Source organism: Trichosurus vulpecula, chromosome 6, assembly GCF_011100635.1.
Source record: "Trichosurus vulpecula isolate mTriVul1 chromosome 6, mTriVul1.pri, whole genome shotgun sequence".
NCBI classification, from domain to species: domain Eukaryota; kingdom Metazoa; phylum Chordata; class Mammalia; order Diprotodontia; family Phalangeridae; genus Trichosurus; species Trichosurus vulpecula.
Window position 1 is genome coordinate 244676792 of NC_050578.1, and position 26355 is coordinate 244703146.

The 26355-nt window shown below is 35.9% G+C and overlaps 1 protein-coding gene across 7 annotated transcripts in view; it reads left to right on the forward strand.

Annotated features, from left to right (window-relative positions):
- Positions 1–26355, forward strand: part of HIPK3 (homeodomain interacting protein kinase 3) — a 102591-nt gene that overhangs the window by 25206 nt on the left and 51030 nt on the right. For all 7 annotated transcript variants that reach the window (XM_036765581.1, XM_036765580.1, XM_036765582.1 and 4 more), the window contains exon 2: positions 12781–13858. In XM_036765581.1, the coding sequence (XP_036621476.1) occupies positions 12783–13858 (1076 nt within the window). In that variant the 5' untranslated portion in view covers positions 12781–12782. The remainder of the gene's footprint in view (positions 1–12780; positions 13859–26355) is intronic.

Here is a 26355-nt window from a genome sequence, read left to right on the forward strand (position 1 = left end):
CTCCCTCTCTCAGTATGTTGCTCTCTCATCCCTTAATTTCATTTTATTTCTTTTAGATATCTTCCCTTCATCTTCAACTCACCCTGTGTCTGCTCTCTCTCTTTTACATATATATATACACACACACACATATATATATACATACATACACATACATACATATACACATAGATATATACATACATACACATTCACTTATATATATACATAAACATATATATATATATATATGCATATTCCCTTCAGCTGCCCTAATACTGAGGTCTCATGAATCATACATGTCATCTTTCCATGTAGGAATGTAAACAAAACAGTTCAACTTTAGTAAGTCCCTTGCAATTTCTGTTTCTTGATTACCTTTTCATGCTTCTCTTGATTCTTGTGTTTGAAAGTCAAATTTTCTATTCAGTTCTGGTCTTTTCACTGAGAAAGCTTGAAAGTCCTCTATTTTATTGAAAGTCCATATTTTGCCTTGGAGCATGATACTCAGTTTTGCTGGGTAGGTGATTCTAGGTTTTAATCCTAGCTCCATTGACCTCCGGAATATCGCATTCCAAGCCCTTCGATCTCTTAATGTAGAAGCTGCCAGATCTTGGGTTATTCTGATTGGGTTTCCACAATAGTCAAATTGTTTCTTTCTGGCTGCTTGCAGTATTTTCTCCTTGATCTGGGAGCTCTGGAATTTGGCGACAATATTCCTAGGAGATTTCTTTTTGGGATCTATTTGAGGAGGCGATCGATGGATTCTTTCAATTTCTATTTTGCCCTGTGGCTGTAGAATATCAGGGCAGTTCTCCTTGATAATTTCTTGAAAGATGGTATCTAGGCTCTTTTTTTGATCATGGCTTTCAGGTAGTCCAATAATTTTTAAATTATCTCTCCTGGATCTATTTTCCAGGTCAGTGGTTTTTCCAATGAGATATTTCACATTGTCTTCCATTTTTTTATTCCTTTGGTTCTGTTTTATAATATCCTGATTTCTCATCAAGTCACTAGCTTCCACTTGCTCCAATCTAATTTTTAAAGTAGTATTTTCTTCAGTGGTCTTTTGGACCTCATTTTCCATTTGGCAAATTCTGCCTTTCAAGGCATTCTTCTCCTTATTGGCTTTTTGGAGCTCTTTTGCCATTTGAGTTAATCTATTTTTTAAGGTGTTGTTTTCTTCAGTGTATTTTTCAGTCTTTTTTTGGGTCTCCTTTAGCAAGTCATTGACCTGTTTTTCATGGTTTTCTCGCATCCTTCTCATTTCTCTTCCCAATTTTTCCTCTACTTCTCTAACTTGCTTTTCCAACTCCTTTTTGAGCTCTTCCATGGCCTGAGACCAGTTCATGTTTTTCTTGGAGGTTTTTGTTGTAGGCTCTATGACTTTGTTGTCTTCTTTAGGCTGTATGTTTTGGTCTTCTTTGTCATCAAAGAAAGAATCCAAAGTCTGAGACTGAATCTGGGTGTGCTTTCGCTGCCTGGCCATATTCCCAGCCAACTAACTTGACCCTTGAGTTTTTCAGTGGGGTATGACTGCTTGTAGACTAACGAGTTCTATGTTCCACGTTTGGGGGGGAGGTGCCAGCTCTGCCACACCAGCACTACTCCTTCCCCAAGAACCCCCAGCCCGGGCTGGGCTTAGATCTTCAGCAGGCTGTGCACTCCTGCTCTGATCCGCCACTTAATTCCTTCCACCAGGTGGGTCTGGGGCCAGAAGCAACAGCAACCGTAACTGCCCCACCTCCGCTGCCCCCGGGGCTGGAAGCCGAACTGCGAACTCCTTCCACTCCTGCAGCTTTTCCCACTAACCTTCTCCGCAGTCTTTGGTGTTTGTGGGTTGAGGAGTCTGGTAACTGCCGCAGTTCACATATTCAGGGCGCTAGGGGCCCCATCCGCCTGACTCCAAGTTTGGTTGTTCCACGCCGCTCAGGCTGGGCTCTGCTCCACTCCGTTCCCAGCTCCCAGCTCCGTGTGGGATAGACCTCACCCAGAGACCATCCAGGCTGTCCTGGGCTGGAGCCCTGCTTCCCTTTGCTGTTCTGTGGGTTCTGCCCCAGCATTAATTTTCACAAGAGTTTGAATTACAGATTTTCTCCCCATTTCTACCCTCCCCCACCCACTCCAAGATGGCATATATTCCGATTGCTCCATTCCCCAGTCAGCCCTCCCTCCTGTCACCCCACTCTCCCCCCCCATTCCCTTTTCCCTTACTTTCTTAGGGCAAGATAGATGTTTATGCCCCATTGCCTATATGTCTTATTTCCTAGTAGCAAGCAAAAACTTTTTTTTTTTGAACATCTGCTTTTAAAACTTTGAGTTCCAAATTCTCTCCCCTTTTCCCTCCCCACCCACCCTCCCTAAGGAGGCAAGCAATTCAACATAGGCCACATGTGTATTATTATGCAAAACTCTTCCACAATGCTCACATTGTGAAAGACTAACTATATTTTGCTCCTTCCTGTCCTATCCACCTTTATCCAATTTTTTCCCTTGACCCTGTCCCTTTTCAAAAGTGTTTGCTTTTCATTATCTCCTCCCCCTGTCTGCCCTCCCTTCTATTGTCCCCCCTTTTTTATATTCTTCCTCCTTTCCTGTGGGGTAAGATACCCAATTGAGTGTGTATGGTATTCCCTCCTCAGGTCAAATCCAATGACAGCAAGATTCACTCATTCTCCCTCTTCCCTTCCTACAGAACTGCTTTTTCTTGCCACTTTTATGCAAGATAATTTACCCCATTCTGTCTCCCTTTCTCCCTCTCTCAGTATATTCCTCTCTCATCCCTTAATTTGATTTTTTTTTTAGATATCATCCCTTCATATTCAACTCACCCTGTGCCCTCTGTATATATATACAGATACATATGTACATACATACACACATATACATATGAATATATACACACACACACATATATATATATATATATATTCATATTCCCTTCAGCTACCCTAATACTGAGGTCTCATGAATTATAGACATCATCTTTCCATGTAGGAATGTAAACAAAATAGTTCAACTTTAGTGAGTCTTAGTGAGTTTTGATGTAGGCTCTTTGACTTGGTTGACTTCTTCTGGCTATATGTTTGGGTCTTCTTTGTCACCAAAGAAAGATTCCAAAATCTGAGTCCATTTTCACTGCCTGTTCACGTTCCCAGCCAACTACTTGACCCTTGGGCTTTTTGTTGGGTTATGACTGCTTGCAGAGTAGAGAGTACTTTGTTCCAAGCTTGAGGGGATGCGTTGTTATTTTCAGAGCTATTTCTCACAGCCAGCTCTGCCACACCAGTGCTCCTCCTCCCCCAAGAACCACCCACTGGGACTGGACTCTGATCTTAAGCAGGCTGTGCACTCCTGCTCTGATCTGCCACTTAATTCCTCCCACCAGGTGGGCCTGGGGCAGGAAGCAACTGCAGCTGTAGTTCTGTAGCTGTACCACCTCCGCAGCCAGCCCCCCCTCCCACCCCAGGGCAGTGGCTGAACCTTGAACTCCTTTCACTCTGTCCCTGCAGTTTTTCCCACTAACCTTCTCTATTGTATTTGGTGTTTGTGGGTTGAGAAGTCTGGTAACTGCCACAGCTTACTGATTCAGGGCTCTAGGGCCTGTTTTGCACGGCTCCCGGTCTGGTTGGTCTGTGTGGCCCACGCTGGGCTCTGCTCCCATCTCTGTGCGTGATAGACCTTACCCAGCGACCATCCAGACTGTCATGGGGTAGAGCCCTGCTTCCCTCTGCTATTTCGTGGATTCTGCAGTTGTAGAATTTGTTCAGGGACATTTTTTATTTGTGTTTGAAGGGTCCTGGGGGAGAGCCCTAGGCAAGTCCCTGCTTTCCAGCTGCCATCTTGGCTCTGCCCCAAAAGACTTAGTTTTTACATTTTAACGTAATATCAATGAACATGAAAGGATTTCTAAATAGAATTAGATTAAAATTTTAGGAAATTTATATGGAAGAAAAAGGTGCTGGGGAAAAAATAAAAATACACAAAAGTAACCAAAGTGATCTTATATTCCCCACCTTTAAAATATGTTATAAGCTAGTTATCAAAATTGTCTGGACTTGGGCAAAAAGAAATCGTTCAGTGGAATAGAATAGAGATATCAGTCATATAACCAAATATACACAGAAGATTAGTATTTTATAAATGTAGAGGGAAGAAAAACCTGGGGAAAGGATTTAGTATTTAACAAATATACTTGGAAAAACTTGGTTAGCAACTTAGTAAGAAATGGATTTAGAAGTACATCTCATATATGTATGATAAATTCTAGCTTGAATAATAGATGTAAACACAAAATATAAAAAAGTGAACTAATGAACTGACTTTATCTACTATGGTGGGAAAATGGCTTTCTGTTAAATAGGAGGAAGTACAATGAACAAAATGCTTGTTTCCTTCTTTTCCTCCAAGAAATGTAAACTGCAAAAATAAAGAAAGAAAAAGAAATTGAGGAAATGAGCACAGGCAAAGAAGAAACAAAATTGACACTTTCTGATATGATAGTGTACTTAGAGAACACTAGAGAATTAATTAAAATTAATTGAAGCAACTTCAACAAAATTGCCAGATATGAAGTCAACCTACACAAATTGTGAGCATTTCTATATATTATAAATAAAACTTAGGGAGAGAAAGAAAAATTTCATTTAAAATAATTACAAGATGTAAAAATAACAGGATATACATAGGAATTATATGAATACGATGCCAAAAACTTTTCAGCAATTGACCTCTAAATAATCAAATAAATTAATTACTCTTGGTTAGGATAAAATAATAATAATAGATTACAGAATATGTACAACATAGAATATATTACATATAGAATATGTAATTCTATATAATATTAATATATAATAATGTAACTGCTAATATATAATACATGATTCTATATAATATATAATAGTAGAACATAGAATATATAATAATACAAACAGAATAAAAATTACGATAGTCCTTTTATTACTTATCCAGTTCCTTGACAATAAAACTATCAAAGGATTACATTTTAGAGCTAGGAAAATGGTAAACTTCATCTAGAGGTGCAAAAAGTCAAGAATATCAAGGGAATTAATAAAGTGGGTGGGAGGAGCAAGGAAGGGAACACAGCAGTACCGAACATCAAACTGTATACTACAAAGTAGTAAACATCAAAACAAGTTGGTACTGGTTTAAAAAAAAAAAAAAGGTCAGTCAATGGAACAGATGTATACAGCATACAGGTACAGGCTTTGTAATTCACTTAGTATGTGATATACTCAGAGACCCCAGCTACTGGGGTAAGGACTCATTATTTGACAAAAACTAGGAAAACTAGACAGCAGTCTGGCAGAAATTAAATTAGATCACTACCTCTCACCTTATATTAAGATAGACTCTAAATGGGTACAGGACCTAAATATAAAAGGTCATATCATAAATAAAAAGAACAAGGAAGACTTTCAGAATTATAGATGGGGAAGAGTTCATGACTACACAAGGGACAGAGAATCACAGAAAATAAAATGGACAATTTTGATTATATAAAATAAAAAAAAAGTTTTTGTTCAAATGGAAAAAAATCTTGGCAACACATTTCTTTGAAAAAGGTCCCATTTCCAAGATATACAAGGAAGTAATTAAAATCTATAACATTAAGAGCCATTTGCCATTTGATAAACAATGAATAGGCAGTTCTCAAGGGAAGAAATCCAAGCTAGATATAGAATATGAAAAAATGCTCCACATCATGAATAATTAGATAAATGCAAATTAAAACCACTCTGCAGTTCTGCCTCACACCTGTCAGATTGGTAAAGTTGACCAAACATTGTAGGGGCTATGGGAAAACAGGCACACTGATGCACAGTGTTTAGTGGATCTGTGAATTGGTCCATCTGTTCTGTAGAGCAGTTTGGAACTGTGCTCCCAGAGCTACTAAATTGTGTGTGATCTTTGTACCAGTGATACCGTTACTAGGGCTATACCACAAAGAGATCAAAGAAAGAGAAAAAGGTCCTTTATATGTAAAAATATTTGTGGCAGCGTTTTATGTAGTGATAAAGAGTGGGAAATGGCTGAACAAATTATAGTATGTGAATGTAATGGAATAGTATTGTGCTATTAGAAATGAAGAGGTGGTTTCAGAGAAACCTAGAAAGGCTTGTGTGAACTGTTGCAGAGTGAAGTGAGCCTGAACTAAGAGAACAGTTTTATTATAAAATCAGTATGTTAAAAACTAGTAATTCTGAAAGACTTCAGAGCTCTCATCAGTAGTCAACCGTAGTTCTAGAGCACAAATGATGAAGGATGCTGCCTACTTCCTGACACAGAGATGATGGACTAGTATGCAGAATGGTATACATTTTCGGATATAGGTAATGTGAAAATTTGTTGTTTTGGTTGACTATACATTTAAATCTCATGGAAAGTAGAGAAAATAAATACTTGATAACTGAAAAAATAATGACTGGAGATGCAAATTCAAATAGTATTGAGCTAGCCTAATAATTAAAATCAATGAAATAATAACCTTTGAATTTGTGGAGAAACAGGTGGTATTCATTCCTGATGAAATTACAATTTTGCAGTATCTTTTTGAAAAGCAATCTGAACATTAAATAATAAGAATTACAAAGATCATTCTCTTTAACCTGCTGATTCCATTGTTGGTAATACGCCCTGAAAGTGTTAACAAAAATGTTATACAAAAAAGCTATTTGTTGGAGATGATGTATAATTGCAAAATAGTTGGCTGTGTGTTGGTTTAAACTTGTGATTTCATTAGTGTAGAAAATCACTTCCTGAATTTTAGGAACTTTAAAGAACAGGACTATGATACCCAGGAAGTTACAAGAAGGGAAAAAAATGGTCTGGTCAGAGCCAGGATGAGGGACAAATGGGCAACTAGAGGACTCTGCTTGTACACTGTATAAATCAGAGGAGTGTGAGGAAGATCTTCGTCCTCAAGAATGGAAACCTTCTACTCCCACCTTTTATGAAACTTATGGCAATACGTAGACTAGAGTCATACAATTGGGCAGGCATGGGTGGATTTTAATTTGTATTGTTGGGAGAGAATATAAGTTGATAAGAATATAGATCCATTCGAGATTTTTGAGGAATTTCCTGGTTTATAAATAATCTTTTGTGCTGCAGATTAGCACAAATATGTAATTTCTAGTCTTAGAGAGTTTCCTGGGAATCTTAAGCCCAAATATTGCCCTGACCATAGTCACATAGCTGCATATATCCAAAGAAACTAGAACAGAACTCTTCTGAATGTCAAGACTGGCCTTCTCTTCCCAGTGCTGTCATGCAAAAAGCTGGAAGCCACCCACTATCCAGTAACAACAAAAAATTTAAATCTTGATACTTTCATGTATTTAAATCATAGTATTTTCATGTAATTAAATACCCTTATTAGGATAGAATGTAAGAGAATCTGGAGAGACTTTTATGAAATAAGGCAAAGTGAAAAAAAGTAGAACCAAAAGTGCGGAATACAAGACTGGGATAGAATATGTGAATGGACAAAAAATTCTTGATAGAGACCTGGAGAGAATGACAGAAAAAGTTATGATTTTATGCATTTAAATTCATTTTTTAAAAGTTAGTAAAAAAGAAAGTGTGATAGAATATTTTTTCATTCAATTTTATTTTTAGTTTTGAATTCACCTCCTTCCCCTCTCCCACTCATTAAGAAGGCAAGAAAAATAAAACTCATGTATTAGTATGTCTTGCTGTTGAATATTTTAAATAATCAATCTAAAGTTTAAAAATAAATTTGTTGTTTTTTTAGAGGCAGTTTATGTTCATTTTTTCACCATGTCAACACCTTCCTTCTATCCTGAAAAAGTATTCCTACTTTAGAGCTAGGAAAATGGTAAACTTCATCTAGAGGAGCAAAAAGTCAAGAATATCAAGGGAATTAATAAAATGGGGGAGAAGCAAGGAAGGGAACGCAGCAGTACCAAACATCAAACCTGTGTACTACGAAGTAGTAAACATCAAAACAAGTTGGTACTGGTTTAAAAAAAAAAAGGTCAGTCAATGGTAACAGATGTATACAGCTTCCTTTAAGTATGAAGCTTCCATTAACAAACCTTTGGCTTCTTGTTTTTTAATCATGAACAGTATTTTTTGCCATCCTTTTTTCCATGCTTATCTTAACATTGAAGTTACTGAATATTCACATATTTATTTACTTGGTTTGAGGATATTGTTACAGGCTTCGTAAAATTTCTCCTCAGCAACTAATTTTGCCATTTAAGCTACAGTTGGATTAAGACTGAATGGTCTTTTTTTTCCATTCCTCATCTTGAACCCTGAAAGAAATATGACCATTTGTTCCATGAAATGATACTTGTAGCCTTTGTGCTCATGACAAAACTTCCAACTTCTTTATTGCTTCTCTAAGGAGAAACTGTAAGCTATTCTTTCTGTTTTGTTGCAACTTAGGGTCTTCAGGTTTCTTTATACTGAAAATGTCAATATAATATGGTTGGTTTGTTTCTTCTAGTAATATGTTAAGCCATTTGTTGTTAGGGAAACATCTCATTTAAATGTTTATTGACTCTGAAGTCTGAATTTGTTCAAAGCACCTGCTGCCTGTTTTTGTGTTTGTCCTTGTCCAGCACTGTAGAAGTAGAATGCGGCTATTTTATAGTTTTTTTTTGTTTCATGTTTCAGAATTCATCATTAGTGAGTGGCCAGTCTAAGTAGTGATGAACCGCTTTATACTTAGCTATGCTTTCCTTCAGAAAGCTGGCATAGGCTATTGAAAGCACAGTATTTGGAAGCTTTTCAAAGCTTTCTGGAGCTTGCCAGAATCTGTACTCTTTGTCATCTTCAGAGTCCAAGATTGCTTTTGTTTTATATTGAGGTGTCAGTAAGATTCTTGTGTAGGTACTACAAAACTGTGGGGGAAAAAGCCTTTTCTTATTTTTATAAATGGCTGTGTTCATCAAATCATTTAATTTAGCTCCACAGTAAAACCAGGCAAGAAAAATAAATATTATTGAGTTATAGGAAACTATTATAGGCTAGTGGTCTCCAGAGTCAGGACAGGGCTCCCTGGGAAGTCAGGGAAATCACTTGAGGGGATTTGGGACCTCATTCCAAGGGTGTGTGTGTGTGTGTGTGTGTGTGTGTGTGTGTGTGTGTGTGTGTGTGATTAACCAGTTGGAAAATGGGAAGATAGGTTACTTCCCATGCTCAGCACATAGCTAGTAATGGAATTTGTCTCCAACACAAACACATCTACCCTTATCTTTTCCCAGTACATTTTACCTTCTCTTCTTTCTTGTGTGGAAACTCCTTGGTGGCCCTTTTGCAGCTAGGTGGCACAGCAGATTGAGTTGGGCCTGAAGTTAGGAAGACTTGAGTTCAAATTTGGCCTCAGACACTTATTAGCAGTGTGACCTTGGGTAAGTCATGTAATTGCTGTCTGCCTCAGTTTCTTCAACTATAAAATGGAGATAATAGCATGTACCTAATAGGGTTATTGTGGTAATCAAATGAGATATTTGTAAAGCACTTAGCATAGTGTCACATAGTAGGCACTTAATAAATGCTTGCTCCTTTTCCCCATGGCATCTGCTTTTTTTTTTTTTAAATCAATAGGAGATGGTCTTGATAAAAATTCTGCCCCATCTCCTGTCTCCCAGATCATTTTCTAAGGTGGCTCTGGTTTTGGAGGTAGAGGCCAGTGAATAAGAGCTCTGCCTTCTCGCTTTTTTTTCTTTCTTTTTTTTTTTTGAACAAATTTCTCTTTTATTTTTAGTTTACAACATTCTGTTCCATAACTTTTTGGGTTCCAGATTTTCTCTCCTTCCTCCTCCCCCCTTCTCCACCATAACGGCATGTAATCCAATGTAGGTTCTGCATTTACCTTCACATTGAACTTGTGAAGATTTTTTTTTTTGGAGGCGGGGAAGGCAGGGTAATTGGGGTTAAGTGACTTGCCCAAGGTCCCACAGGTAAATAAGTGTGTCAAGCATCTGAGGTCACATTTGAAATCAGGTCCTCCTGACTCCAAGGCTGGTGCTCTACTCACTGTGTCACCTAGCTTTTCATTTTGTGTGGTACTTAGTGAGTCACACAGGATTAGCCAGGCATGAATGTATTGGGATTTGGATCACAGATATCATTATCTTTTTCCTCAAATCCATCCATCTTCCAGACTCTCCTATTGCTGTCAATACTTCCAGTCACCCAGGTTCACAACCTCAGTGTTTTCACCTACATAGTCAGTTACCATACTTGTAATTTCTGTCTTCACAGTATCTCTTTAATCCAGCTTCCACTCTTCACATAGCAATCACCCTAGCTCAGATTCTCATCATCTTGCTTTGACTATTGTAATAGCCTCCTAATTAATTAGGAGCTCTCTGTTTCAAGTCTTTCCCTTCTCCCATTTATTCTCCGCACAGCTGCCAAACCGATTACCTAAAGTGAAAATCTGACCGTGTTATCTCACTACTTATTAAATTCCATCAGTTTCCTATTGACTCTAGAATCAAGTATTTTATCTTTATTTTATCCTTTAAAAAAATTTTTTTTGCTTAAATTTTAGGATGTACCTAATTACAAGTATAGCAGCACACAAATATAATACCTAAATAAATAAATGTACACAGTGAGGGATGTGTGCTCAGAATTTTTTATATTTGGGGTGTGTGATCAAAAAGGGTAGAATACTTGGCCTAGACTATTGTAAATGTCTTCTTACAAGTCTTCTTGTCCCTAGTCTCTCTCCTTGTCAATCCATCCTTCATATAACACAGTAATCTCCATAATAAAAAAATGTTTGGGTGTTTCGTTGTCTGTGGAATAAAATTCTCTAGCCCAGAATATAAGACCTTCCTTAATCCGACTCTAAAGTGTTTTTCATCCTTGTTTCACTCTGTCATTGTGTATTCTTGTCCTCCAGAACTGGACTTTTAACAGTTGTTTCAGGTCCTGCCATTTCTTGCATCTCTGCATTAGTTCAGATGATCCCCTTGCCCCCAGTGGACTCTCACCATATTCCTGCCAATGTTCCTTTTTAGGTCCCATCTCAGGTGCTAGCTCTTCCTGGTTTTCTTCAGCTAAAAGTGTTTGTTTGGTCTCAATATTTCTTAGAGCCATTTGACTTATCATTTGTCCTTCTCATATCCTACCTTATGCTGTGCTTACTTGTGCATACATAACACCCCCTTATTAGATTATAAACTAGTTGAGAACAGGGACTGCACTACTGTTCTTCATCTTTCTGTCTTAGCACCTACAGGTGGATCCTTGCACGTAATTGGCATTTAAAAACTTTTTAAAATGGCATGCATGTGTTTTTAATATTCCAAAGCCCAGAAGAACCTAAAACATACCTCTTTCAGCTTCTTATCAGTATTAAGACTTCACATAAACCCTGCTCCTCAAGTTGGTGGGAATTATAAAAATAGATGCTATGGAAGTATAAGAAATAAGGTGGAGTTTTTTTCAAGGTATCTTGTGATGTTCTTTAAGAATCATAATTTTGACTATTATTTCATATCAGTGTCTTTGGTATCAATGGAAGCTGTCTGTTGATTGACTTTGTATTCAAGTTATACCAGATGGACAGGAGATTCATAAGTGATAGTGGAGTGGGGGCTGGAGGTGGGGGAGCATTTTGCTGTTTCTCTGTTAGAACTGCTACTTAGCATTGGTACAGAGTTAGTCTTACATGAGAACTCTACTAGTTTGTATGTGTGTGTGTGTGTGTCTTTACATACATGTATGTTTTTATATTAATGTATATGTATATATATGCATATATATACATATATTCTTCTGTTTTGTTGGCATATTGTTTTGAGTTACAAGAGTATATCTGGTTTATGTACCTATTTTTCTTATATGTGACTTTGGGATAAGATTATTTTGGATAAGACTATTTCGGATAAAGAGAAAGATAAAGAATTTCTCTATTAGAAATAATAGGACTTTATTTGAGTAGGCGACATGGAACAGTGGCCAAAGCAGGATTTGTTTAAACGGCTTTATTCATCTTCTTTTGATATTCTAAATACCTGTGTTCCAGGTATAACTGAACTCTATAACTGAAATATTCTAAGAGCTCTTGTAAACTTGTTGTTTTATGTTATTCCTATATTGTGTATTTGGATGGGCTGGATATTATACTGATTGCATTATACATAAATTCTAGATTGGTTGCCAGTAAACATTAGGTCCAATCTTTATACTTATGTTCAAATGATAAGTTATAGTTAAATACTTTGTAAAATCATCTTCCAATTAGCAGACTTTGTGCCTAGAATCTATAGTTATCTGCACATATATCCATTTCCTGTTGATATTTGATAAATATTTAAAGATTTTTACAGGAGATAAAATAGGTATGGAAAGACTCAAAGGAAATAATTCAGAGGTGAGAAGAGGGAAAAGTTTTGGTAGTAAGATCTACATTGGTAGAAGAAGGTCCTCACTAGGAGCTCCTTAGACTGATGAAGTTACAGATCTGATTACACTATCCCTTACTTTCTAATCTTGTCGGGTAAAAAGTAAAGCTTCAATTTGGCAGGCTTTGTAAGTAGTTTGAAGACATAGAACCACTCGAGGCATGTTCAGGACATCCATGCCATCTCCTTTGCACAGTACAATGAATGCAGATGAAACTTTATGCTCGTGAAATTTTAATACATAGAAATGTTTATGTATATTAGAAGTGTATCTACTTTTGTGCATTTTAAAAGGAACTTTAACAGTAATTTTTCACATCAATTGACTTTCTTCATGAATTGTAAGTTAATTATTTCTTATTTTTCTCCTTTTCCTTTGTAGGTATGGCCTCACAAGTCTTGGTCTACCCACCATATGTTTATCAAACTCAGTCAAGTGCCTTTTATAGTGTGAAAAAACTCAAAGTAGAGCCAAGCAGTTGTGTATACCATGAGAAAACCTATCCCCAAACCTATGTGAATGGTAGAAACTTTGGAATTTCTCATCCTTCTATTAAGGAAGGTACTTTTCAGACAAAGATACCATTGAACAGATCACGAGGACATAACTTTTTGTTGCAGACAAATACTACTGCTTTTAAAAACACTGCAGGTGCTACCAAGGTCCTAGCCGTGCGGGCACAGCCCTGTCACGTGGAGGCACCTCCATCTGGGACTCGGGAAAGTGCCCAGCGATGGGGATTGAAGCGTAAGAGTAAAGAGCTGGAGAATCCAAGCGGCGCAATGCAGATTGTTGATGAACTGTCTATACTGCCTGCAATGTTGCAAACCAACATGGGAAATCCAGTGACGGTTGTTACAACTACAGCAGCATCAAAACAGAGTTGTACCAGTGGAGAAGGAGATTATCAGTTAGTACAGCATGAAGTTTTATGTTCACTGAAAAATACATATGAAGTCCTGGATTTTCTTGGGAGAGGGACTTTTGGCCAGGTAGTCAAATGCTGGAAAAGAGGGACAAATGAGATCGTGGCAATCAAAATTCTGAAGAATCATCCTTCTTATGCACGCCAAGGACAGATAGAAGTGAGCATATTATCAAGACTCAGTACTGAAAATGCTGATGAATTTAACTTTGTACGAGCTTATGAATGCTTTCAACACCGTAACCATACTTGCTTGGTCTTTGAGATGTTGGAACAGAACTTGTATGATTTTCTGAAGCAAAATAAATTCAGTCCTCTGCCACTTAAAGTAATACGACCTATTCTTCAACAAGTAGCCACTGCACTGAAAAAACTGAAAAGTCTTGGTTTAATTCATGCTGACCTCAAACCAGAGAATATTATGTTGGTAGATCCTGTGAGACAGCCATACAGGGTTAAAGTAATAGACTTTGGATCTGCTAGCCACGTATCAAAGACTGTTTGTTCTACATATTTACAGTCTCGGTACTACAGGTAGGTGGGAACTATTTTTGGTTACCAAAGGAATGCTCAGTTTGTGTTTTAAGAAGTCATGTTTCCAGAGTTGGAAAAGCATTTCTAAGACATGTATAGAAATTCAGATATGTATACACAGAAAGGTCTGATGATTTCTTAATACCCTTAAAAGCACAGCACACACCCTCTGCCCTCCAAGGTCCTCCCAGCACAAAGACTGCTTTTAAAAAATGGATAGTTGGGATTTAAGCTTCTGGTTGATGGTGTCGAGATTTATAATAATATTAGCTCACATTAGACAATGGTGCTTTAGTAGGAACAAACTATTTCTTCACAACATCTGTGAAACATGCAGTGCAAGGATGCCCATTCTTATTTCAGAACTGAGGTGAAGGCAGGTTAATGGCTTTGCTTGGGCTAGAAAGCTACTAGGCTGTGCACTGAGAGTGCTCTGGCACTCTACACCCCTTCATCTTCAAAATTCTTACCCTGAGGTACTACTTTCTTTGGGGAGCCTTTCCTGATACCTCAACCTTCACCTACCACTTCTTTTTGTGGGAGCATGCAAGGACTGTTTTCATATTCATCTTTTTTTATTCCTTAGTACCTAGGATGGTTCTTAATAAATACTTGTTGATTGGTTAATGTCTGACAATAAATGGCTATTTACCATTTTTCTAAAGGTTTTCTAAATAAAAAATATATTTAATATATGAATGGACTTGTTCCTTCCTTAATGATTTCTCAATTTAAACCTTTAACATGGGCGTTTTTCTCTTGTCATTTATAGAGCATCCATCCTCATGATATATAGTTTACAACTAACATTAAACATGATTTTGTCATGTGTATAGAAATGTAGAAATTATTTTTGCTAGTACTAGAGTGTGAAGTTGAAGTTCTTGGTTTTGATCCCCACAAGAACAGGTCAATAATCTTGTGCAGTGGTGTCCTGATGGATTAGAAAGGGCCAAGCCTGGGAACAGTTTAGCAGAAGTTAATAACTATTACTGAAAAATCAACTCATAATACATGCTTTGAGCATATATAAGTAAGATCATCTATCTAAAGGAGAATACATTTTGTTTTGCTGAGAAATAGTGGTCCTCAAGTTGATTAAATTCATCTAAACATTTCTTCTAAATATTTATGCTCTTTTTCAATTTAATCAACATTAACCATGAGACTCAAACGTAGAATTTTTTGGGGTGGGGGGCATGGTATAGATAAATATATCTACCATGTCTCAATGTAAGTTAGGATAATAACTTTTTTCTTCATAGCTTCTACCTTGAGATTTTACTAGATTCTCCTAACTTCTTCTAACTCAGTTTCTAGTTGCCTTGTCCCTGTATTTAGTTCACCTGTTATTTACATGACAGTACTATATTTGGGTCTTGAATTCTTCAGTAGCTCAGATTTAAGGACCTTTTAGTATCTGGATTTTTTTTTAAACTTGGAAATGTTGTATTATTACCTGGCTTTAAGAAGAAATGGGCCCTAAATACATTTTCCCATCTAATTTTTATTGAGTGGTCAAAATGTGAAATATTTTTAAAAAGTCTAAATTAAAATATTTTTCCATAGTATACTGTTAACATAGCACTGGTAGTCTTTATAGTAAACTAGTAAAGTTTACTAAGGTAGTCTTATCTAGAATTTACATTTTATCAATGGAGTAATTGTTAAATTATTAAAAAAATTTAAGATATCAATATTAAATTGCCCAAAATATGTTTTAAATACTTTTAATGTACAATTATGTGTTTATATATGTACATACAGACAATTAATCATAATTTTCTTGATCTTTAGAATCTTGATAATCATATGATCTTTTTAAAGAGCAAGATCTCTTCTGAGTAGAAAGGTGTAATTATCAAATTACACCTTGACACTTGTCAAGGAAAAAGATTGGAAATTTTTCTTTATCCCAGTATAATTAGACCTAAATTTTGAAGGCATCATTTGCACTAGTTAAATAGAGTTATGAGGAGGGAATAGGTTATATTTTTTACCCTCAACTTGTGGTTATGTGTTATATGAAAAACATCATCTGGCCAGTAATATATTTTACTAGTAGTTTACAAAAATGTAATGATGATGTTTAGAACTTGAATACCAGGAGTTAGCTGCTGCTAGCTCTTCTGCCTTTGTGTTACATTAGTTCACATGGGGCCTAAGTGAAAATTTAACCCCCTTGTTGTGTGTTAACACCTTGATGGTTAAAAAATAGTGTAAACAGGAAATGGCAGTTGAGCTTCAGAGACTAACCTTAACAAGGAAACCTTGAGGGAAGAGAAGCAGTGTGAGCACAAATGCTCACAATCCCCCTGTAAACAGCTTGCACTTAGGAATAGCCACAGATGTTATTCTATCACTTTGAACTGTGCATCACAGCAATGTAGTGGGGGAATATCTTAAAATAGGCAGGGGGTGGTGGCCAGAGACTGTTGACTGCTATAGATGGTGAGGCTGTCTCACTGTTACAGTGAAAGAAGCCAGAAGTGCATGCTGCTAAGGGCATTGATTGCTCAAGGTCAGCATGTTCTAAAGTCAGCTGCTATACTTATGAATGTGGCTACTGTCAGGAACATGGAGGGCTTTTGCATACATGTTTGTGAGGTAGAGTGGCTGGATTCAGGTCACGAATTTCTTTTTTAAAATAGTGAACTTTAACAGTAATATTCTGGGTCATTTCAAGACCTAATTCCCATTTACCCCTTTTTGTTTGAAAGTGGGGACACAGAAATAACAAAACACAGTACCCCTTTTTGATTTTTTTTTTACTTTTCTGATTTTCACTAAGAACTTTTGTGTTTTCTTGATGCAGCCTTTGAGTTGCCTTTACTTTTGACTTCAATTTAATAATTCATGAATTTATCTTGTCTGCTATACCACAGATAGTTCATGTTCTCAACAGTTTTTCTCATACTATTTTTAATTCTTCTTTGAGACTGCTAGGTGGTGCAGGGAGGTGGATCCTTAGTCAAGAAGACCCCAGTGATCCTGCCTCAGATACTAGTTGTGTGACCCTAGGCAGTTCACTTAACTTCTGTCTGCCTCAGTTTCCTCATCTGTAAAATGGGGATAAATAATATCTACTTCCCAGAGTGATTGTGAGGGTAAAATGAGATAACATTTGTAAAGTGCTTTCCAAATCTTAAAATATTGTATAAATGCTAGCTATTTACACATAAATTTTACAGAAAAAGGAAGATTATTGTGTTGGATAGCCTAGTACAAAGTCCTTTAGTTTAGCAGACCATATTAAATGCTAAATTGGCAGTTATAACATCAAAAAAACATGTTACAGAATTAAAATACATACAAAACAGTTGCAAAATCACTTATTTATAAACATTGTAGTAGATTAACATTTTGTAATGCTTTGCATGTTCAATTATATATTTTCACAGCATTTTCATTTACATTTTCACCTTTTATTTTTAAATTATTTTTAGTTTTCAATATTCACTTCCATAAGATTTTGAGTTCTAAATTTTCTCCCCTATCCATCCCCAAGATGGCATGCGATCTGATATAGACTCTACATATACATTCATATTAAATGTATTTTCACATTAGTCATATTGTAAAGAAGAATTAGAACCAATGGGAGGAACCGTGAGAAAGAAAAAACAATTAAAAAAAAAGAAAAGAGAGAGCAAATAGTATGCTTCGATATGCATTCAGACTCCTTAGTTCTTTTTCTGGATGTGGCTAGCATGTTCTATCATGAGTCTTTTGGAGTTGTTTTAGATCCTTGCATTGCTGAGAAGAGCTAAGTCTATCAAAGTTAGTCATTGCACTGTACAATGTTCTCCTTGTTCTGCCCACTTCACTCAGCATCAGTTCATGTAAATCTTTCCAGGTTTTTCTGAAATCTACCTGCTCATTATTTCTTATAGCACAATAGTATTCCATTACGTTCATATACTACAACTTGTTCAGCCATTCCCTAATTGATGAGCATCCCCTCAATTTCCAGTTCTTGGCCATCACAAAAAGAGCTGCTGTAAATATTTTTTGTACATGTGGATCCTTTCCCATTTTTATGATCTCTTTGGAATACAGACCTAGAAGTGGTGTACATTATCTCTTCTGATAGATGCAGCCTGACATGTAGAGAGGATAGAATGGTAGGTTTAGAATTAGGAAAACCGGAGTTCAAATCCTAACTCTGAAATTTAATAACTCTGTTTCCCCTAGGCAAGTCACATAACCTGAATGTTTCTTGTTAAGCCATGGACAGGTTGTCTGTTGGTGAAGGGAGCTGCCATGCTGAGTCTTGCACATGCTGAAAAAATCACAGAACTGAGCAGTATTGGGGTTTTCTTATTTGATCCTCACCTTGTTCTTTATGTGAAAGGCAGGACTGATAGTCTGACAGTTGAGAATCCTGAGCATCAGCTATTTAAATGACTCCTCCAGGATCATCTAGAGGCCACACCCAGATCCCAGATCTCTTACTCCTAAATTTGGAACCTTCTCCACCTCTTCTTCCTCCCCCTTTACTAGTTGGAAAGGAGCCTCGTTTAGTGACTACAAGGCTCAGAGAACTGCTATTACCGTAGCCTTGCAAATCAAAATTTATTCATGGCTTTTCAAATAAACTATTTTATCTGATCAAGTCATCATTTTTCTTTATAGTACAAACAAGTTGTTATCCAATTTGGTAATATTCTCAGAGAAAATTTTTCCTTTTTATGATGGTATTCACCCATTTATATTCATTCATTCAGCATACAATTTTTGTATATTTGTAATGTATATTTTTGTATATATTATATATAGCATAATGATCTGTGTTGGGCACAAGCGAAAAAAAATTTGAAAAAGAATAAAAATTAGATTTGGTGTGTAATTATGTGGATGAGAAGGAAGGAAAAGCTTAACTTTTAAATTTCAGACAGAATAAGATTTCATGCTAAAAATATTACTTTAGGAATATTTATCAAAATACTTCCTTTAATGCTAAGTATCTGAAGTGTTCACTCAACCTTTCAAAAGAAAATAATATAGTGAAAAAAATAAACCTGCTTTAAAATGGTTTTTTACATATATGTTTAATTCATATTATAGAAACTTTAAAACAACACTAAATATAATTTTTGTTCTTGTTAATTATGCAGTTGCCTTATTTTGGCATTCTTCTCAAAACATTTCTCTTCTTTCCCAGTTAATTATTTTAGTTATCTAAATATAATTTAGATTGATCATTGACCATCTCTAAAAGTTGGCATTGGCTTTGTATCTTTAAATTAAAAGAAAAGCAGATTATAAATGGGTAGGTGGGAGAGGGGGGAATATTATCCTAACTTCATGCCAAAATTCCACTCATGATTCTTTTTTTCCCCCTGAAGTTTAAAAACTGTATGTATAATTTTTAAAAAATAATATTAAAGAATATTACTGCAAAGTCTAAACTTACTGAATCCTTTGGTGGTATGTTGTAGTTATTTGCTATTCAGTAAGTTTTATTTAATGATGTAGTATTGGGGACTTAATCATCATTTGATCTTTTAGTTCTCTTATGCTGTCATGATCCCTTTTGATATTTTTCAATTTTTTTATTAGCTGCCATGACCAATTTCCTGGAGTTGTTGCGTTCGTTTGCTTTAAACATCTTTTAAACATTTTAATACACAGCAACCCTTTTATTGGACAGCAGAAGCATATTAACAGTAGCTTTCGTGAAAAAGCTTTCCAACTTCTGTAACTAATTTTAGCTCATCTTGAAATATATTTTTGTTTGTCTTTAGCACAAGGTGAAATCTTTAAGTTAGATACAGTGGTAGGAGACTTTTTTCCCATTCAGTCATACTTTTAAAAATTGCTTTCATTTCTAGGTATATCGATATGGAGAAACTATTAGGTAATAAAAGCACTATATATCATTGGAAAAATAGGCATATTAACAGCAAAAGTATTTTTTACACTTGTTTCTTTTTCACATTACTTCTTTGTATATCCTACTCTGTGAACATTTCTCTTGATTGTGTATTGCCTATCAGAAATTGAAGGGTTTTGTAGACTGAAATCTCACATTGACCTAATAATTTGAGGGTTGTTAAATCATGTTTGAGGGAATAGGAGTCATTTACCTTTTAAAATTGGACCAATATGTAAGTCATAGATAAATAAATCACTATCACCATCAATCTGCAAATTAGTATGTCTTGCTTATGTTGATGCTATAATTCTTAATATGCAGATTCACCTATTTATGTAACTATTGTGTTTATATGAGGCAGCTAGGATATTAAAATAGTATTAAGTCCAGCAAAATATTAAGTTGTGCTTATACTCATCCTCTTTATTACCAAGAGTAATTGTTAGCTTTTAAGAAGTTTTTTCCTATATTTTAAGAGCTCCTAGGGAGAATCATTAACTTGAGAACTAATATTGTGTGAGTCACTTGTCCAAAGTCACAGAACTAGTAAATGCATATAAAGCATTGTATAGTGCAGGTTTTCTGACAGAAGTTTCAGCTTGTTGATCAAGGATGGCTATTCATTTAGTTAATTAGGACAGGGCAGGCACATTATCAAATGCTAAAGTCATGCCATTTAATAGCACTGGCTTATGGATTCATGCTATGAGCCCTTAATATAAGTATGAAATAGGAATGGGATTCTTTTAATACTTCAGTAATTAAATCTACTTTGGTAGAATCCAAAGAATAATTTGCCGTATTCTAAGTTCTGTTCTGCTGGGAATAGTATCAGAGCAGGACTGGATTAGATAAAGTTAAAGCCCTTTTCAGCTTGAAATTCTATGATTCAATAGACTTAGTGACTTTCTACTTTTATAATTTTAGATAAACAAAACTAAAGAGTTGTAGTATTTGTAATATCAGAAGTACATATTCTGTTCACAGTATAGCTGCTCTTTTCTATTCAAACAGTTCATACTTTTTTTCTTATTTTTATTTAACATCCACTGCAGTGACTCTTTTGCCTACTGAGAACCTTCTTCCACCCCCAATTTTATATGAAGATAAAGCAATGTAGTTGATTTAAAGAGCCCTTAAAAATATTTCATAGATAACTTTTGTCTTTACCTCATAGTCATTTTTAGAAAAAAAAATCAGAGAGCCTTCTTAGTAACATTATAGAAAAGTTAATATGACTCAATTGAATTTGAGTAGTACTAGAAATAAGGAGCCTTAAATTCAAATCTAATTCTGCCACTGACTCGTATATAATTTTGAACAGGTTACTTAACCTCCCCATTACTAGTTTTACTCATTTGTTAAAAACAGATAATAGTTCTCACTCATCTTCTTTGAATGAGTGATGTTAAGAGCATAAAGCCATATAATATCAAAATGCCAAATAATGATGGAGTGAAAAATATCTTTAAAGGCTTACTAACATAGTGATATTGTGTTAATTGTAGAGTCTGTACCTATAAAGTATGCTACAAATGCAAGCCTTTTTTAAATCATCTTGAGATTGTGAGTCCAGAATTACTTATGCCTATTAAATAGCTTGTGGAGGGAGGAAACCTCAACATTTTTTCATTTATGCTCATATGCATTCTTTTTGTGAATGTCTAAAACCACGTTTAATTTTTTGTCTTTGCCCTTTTATAAAAGTGACATTTGCTCATGCTCAAGTATGAAATTCAAGTATGATAGTAAAATTTCATGTTTATACTAAGGAGGGAGTTGAGCACTAATGTTTCTATGTGTTTTTGACTCTTCAGCATTCTAATTGAGAGTGGAATTCAGTTCCCAGGATGCTATTAGTTGGAGTAACTCTTAGAATGGAATAGTGCCAATTCAGTGGCTAGTAAATAATTTAGGTATCAGCTGGTATAACAAGATTGTATTACTTACTAGAGAGAATGTAATATGTGCTCAACTTTTGTGATTAAAGAGAATGGAATGTTAAGAATCAAACTCAAAGCAAAATTGCAATTTTTTTCTTGCCTATGGTAAGTATAGTGTATTTTTACAAAATAATCACATGTGAGCATCCTCTATCCTTTATTATTTCAAAATCCTTTTCCTTGGGTAGTAGAAAGGTCAAAATACATTTAAAAGAGAAGATATAGACACAACACAGGTATTTTCCCCTATAGATTCTTCTCCTGAGAGAAATTCATTGTAGAAGAAAATCTTGAGTGACATAAAAATTAGTACTCAAAATATGTCATATGGTGTGTGTGTGTGTGTCTCTGTCTGTCTGTCTGTGTGTACTTACACAGATAGTGGTAGAACCAGATGACTTCTCCTTACTGGCACAGTTAATTATGGGAACCAGAACTAGAACTTGCGTCTCTTATAGAAAGATAAGTAGACACAGTTTACATACAGTGAAAAAGGTCCTAAGTTGGTTAAAATTGCTTTGGTTATGGTTTGCTTAGGATCATATAGACCAAGTCCATTTGATATTTTTAAAGATTATCTTTGATACATTTTGTTATAACACACAAACAGATCTCTCACAAAATATATTCACCAGAAATAGTTAAAGAAAATCACCTAGTATAGCAATTGTAGCTGATAGCAGTTGTCTTTTTTTTACTTTGGAGTTAAAATAGAATTGATGGCTGTGTCTTTTAATGTTGGTAAAATCGTGTCCATTGTGTTTGATTGGGTGATGAATTCATTCTTTGTATTTGTATCCCTGTAACATTAACGTAGAGCCTGGAAAGTAGTGGTCACTTAATACTTGTATATTGATTATTTCAGAGTCTGAACATGATAAAAATTTGTCAGGTTTAAAAGTTGCTTTTCAGAAAGATTCCTGGCTCTTTTTTTTTTTTTTTTGGAGGGGAGAAGGCAGGGCAGTTGGGGGTAAGTGACTTGCTCAACATCACATAGCTAGTAAGTGTGTCAAGTGTCTGAGGTCAAATTTGAACTCAGATCCTCCTGACTCCAGGGCCCGTTCTCTACTCACTGTGCCACCTAGCTGTCCCCTAGATTCCTGGCTTTTAAAGTAGATTATGAGTTGGATTTCTTCTTTAAGCTACTTTTAAAAATATTACAATATGTTGCTACTCAGGTTGTTTGATGTTATGGTCGTCCCTATTCCAGAATCCCTGCTCGCTTTTGTGTATGTGTGCATTCTTTTCAGTGTAAATCAGAGACCTAATGAAAGACTAGTAGTAATAGTTTGGGCATTGGTTGTCATAGCTAGGCCTTCGGTATCGCTGGCCCTTGTATAGTGCTTTCTACCTGGAGAGATTGCAAGGATCAGTCAAATGATTTGAGTGCTATTTTGGAATGATCAGAATGTTGTTGTGTGCCTGTGATGTATTCAGAAACATTTATTTGTTTGTAACATGGTCCTGATAACATTGGCTCCAAATATCTTGAGGAGGAAGAAAAAATCCCTTTTCCTGTCTCACCAGTCTCTAAACTAGTCCTGTAGTAGGAAGCTTTGTGATGGAAGTATCATTTAAAGATTTTCTTGACTTTTCTCCAAAACGTTCTGAGTATTTTCTATTTCCAGTTCTGTTCTGGTACCGTCATTTTACTTAGGGAAGGCTGAAATGTATTTGTTTGGACAATTGGTCTGGTATAGCTAAGTGTAGCTTTTATTTTAAACAAGTTTTTGTACTCTTTCCCAGGCTGGGTTACATCCTTGTTGCTAGAGAGAGAGAATATTGTTAATAGGTATTCTTGTGGTAAGTATATTCATGAATTCTTTTGGCCCCAAACTTCATTTTATGGTGGCTAACTTTCTGATCTTTCTGAAATTATGTAGGACTGATCTGTAGACCTGTATTCAGATATGGCCTTTTCTAGGGTCTAACAAAGCTTGTGTAACCGCAGCTAGAACCTGGAGATCTCAAATTTATACCCACCACATGATGAGGAATTGGAGTAGAATTTTTGTGGATATCTACTTAACACCAGTAAAAAGAGTTTCCATATCAGTGACATCTCAGCTCTTTTAAAAAAGCATTGGGGAAGCATGCTCAACTCTGAGTTAGCATGTTACTGTCGTTTTCAGTATGATAATATGGATGGTTTGCATCTGAGGAATCTGTAAGGTAAAAACCAAGGAAAGTACAGTGACATGTCCTTTACAAATGCTGAATAGAGCAAAGTTGAAGTTGGAGTTACTAATTTTATAAACACTAACCTAACCAGACAGCAAGATAAGTTTTTGCTTTAACATACTCAGCTTTAAAAACATGTAAGAAAAAAATAGCCATTGAGAGAACTAGTGTTGGAGTAGTTGGTGAAGTGTTACATGGTATATGTGCTGGACATAATCAAGAATTTTATTTTTTATTTAAATGACTTTGTATTATGGTATAACCCTTGCAAAGAAAACATCTCTGGATTCCTAATAGGTTTTGAATGTATGATATGTTCTGATAGCTGGTTAGAGCTTGCAATTACAGTAAAGGATCTTTAGTTTTATTAGCTGAAGAAATCCCAGTATGGAAACTCCCTTTGCCAATAGAGGTAGATCCCAACTGCTCTGCTGCTTTGTAGATCATATTGTAGAGTTGTCTGAGGTGCATGAAAGTTAAGTTACTTGTTCTCAGGGTCACATAGCTAGTAAATATCAGAGGCAGGCTTTGGACCCACATCCAGCTCTCTCATCCAGTACACAGCACAGTGCTAACTCATACGATCTTCAAGAAGCATTAGTAACTTTCAGGTCAGCTATTTGATAGCGTTTCATTTTAGAGTCATTTAAATCATAGAGTTTTAGAGCTGGAAGGGATTTTTGAAATCTAGTCTTGTCATTTCATTTTATTGGTGAGGAAAACTGTCTCTTCTCCCTGGCCCCAGGGATCACGGTTCCTTTTAGCTTTAGAGGCAGCTGTAGTGGGGACATTTGTGATGCAGTAGGTTTCTAAACATAATATTGCAGTAGCATGTGCTCTCAGATGCACAGGCCTGGAACAAAACTGGAGATGTCAAGCCTATTCCAGGAATTATAGAATAGAAGCATGTGATCCATTATGGAAAACCACAAATTGTTACTAATTTATCATATGTAATCTTTTGTAATTTATAATATTTTGGGTTCTTAATATTAAAGTCAACAGAGCAGTTATCCCTGCTTCTTCCATAAATCAAGCTTCTCTTTCTTTTCCCATGGTAACTTGTTTTTCCTCTGAACTCATAAGACTTATACTATTCCGTTCATTCAGTTGATATTGAATTATAAGAGGTGGTAGTATGTTGTAAAGTTGGAAATACTTTACATGTATTTACAATACATTTTCAGTATTTGTTTTATGATCATTAAATATTTATTAAGTTGCCCATTTTGTACTAGGCATCATTGACAACACAAAGATAATAGGTCCTTGGTGTCAAGGATATAAAGTACATAAAATATAGCATGAAAGTTGTGGAAATAAAAATGAATCAAAAAGCGGTATGTGGTAAGAATGTAGCATGTGGTTACAAGAGTTCAAAAGAAGCAAACATCACTTCCAAAGAGGAGACTCAAGGAAAATTTAATGGAGAGAAGGTCTTTGTGGAATTAGGCAGAATGAATAGTGTGTGAAAAGTGATCAGAATGCTAAATTTGTTCAGAGAATGACAGGTAGTCCAGTTTGGCGGTGGTATAGCATATATTTAGGGGAGGAGTCTGCTGAAAAAGGAAGCTTCAGGACAGATAATCAAGCGTCTTGGTGCTAGACTAAAGGGTATGAACATGAATATGTAGGCAGTGAGACTGGAATGATATGAAAGTTTAATTTGACCACTCTGTGGGATGGATTGGAGGGAGGGGTATGGCAAGCAGTTGAGAGAGATGTAGTTTGAGATAGTGGGAAAGTGCTGGATTTAGACTCAGGATTCCTGGATTTGAAACCCAACTACTTAATGCCCACATGAAATTGGGCAAGGCATTTCAACTCTGTGGGGCCTTACCTTCCTCATTGGTGAAATTAGAGCATTGAATTAGATGACCTGAGGTCCCTTTCAGCTCTAAATTTCTGACCCTGTGTAGCATTCCAGATACCCTGGGAGTATCCTGGCAATGCCAGGACTTGTACCTCAGGTAGCTCTTTTATTCCAGCCCTGTACTTTTTCTACTATACTCTGTTTCAGTTCAGTTTGGAAATGTAAAGCATTGATAATGTAACTTCATAGTTCTTGGCTTGAAAAGAAATGTTAGTAAATTCATTCTCCATATTTGTGAACAGCTGTTTTCCAAAATAATGTTTTCTGTTAACTGGTGTGGGCTGATTTGTTGGCTTTCATGCTTTGTCATGTTTGGGTTTTGACAGCACTTATTTATTCAAGTGCCATAAATATAAAACCAAAGTTTCCAAGGAAAAAATAGAACTTAAGAAAATTACACCCAGTGAAGTTGGTACCACCTATCATGCTGCTGTTTAAATTTAACAAATATTTTTGTGAATCAATACCCGTGATCTTATTGTACTGTGTACTCAGCTTCCTTCTTTTGCGAGGAAACAGGGTCTGGGGAAAAATTGTCTGGTGGTTTTGAGTTCTGATGTTATTTGAGCTCTGAACATAGATATCCTCCTTATGGGCTGCTTTTGCATTTTCCTCAGCAGCA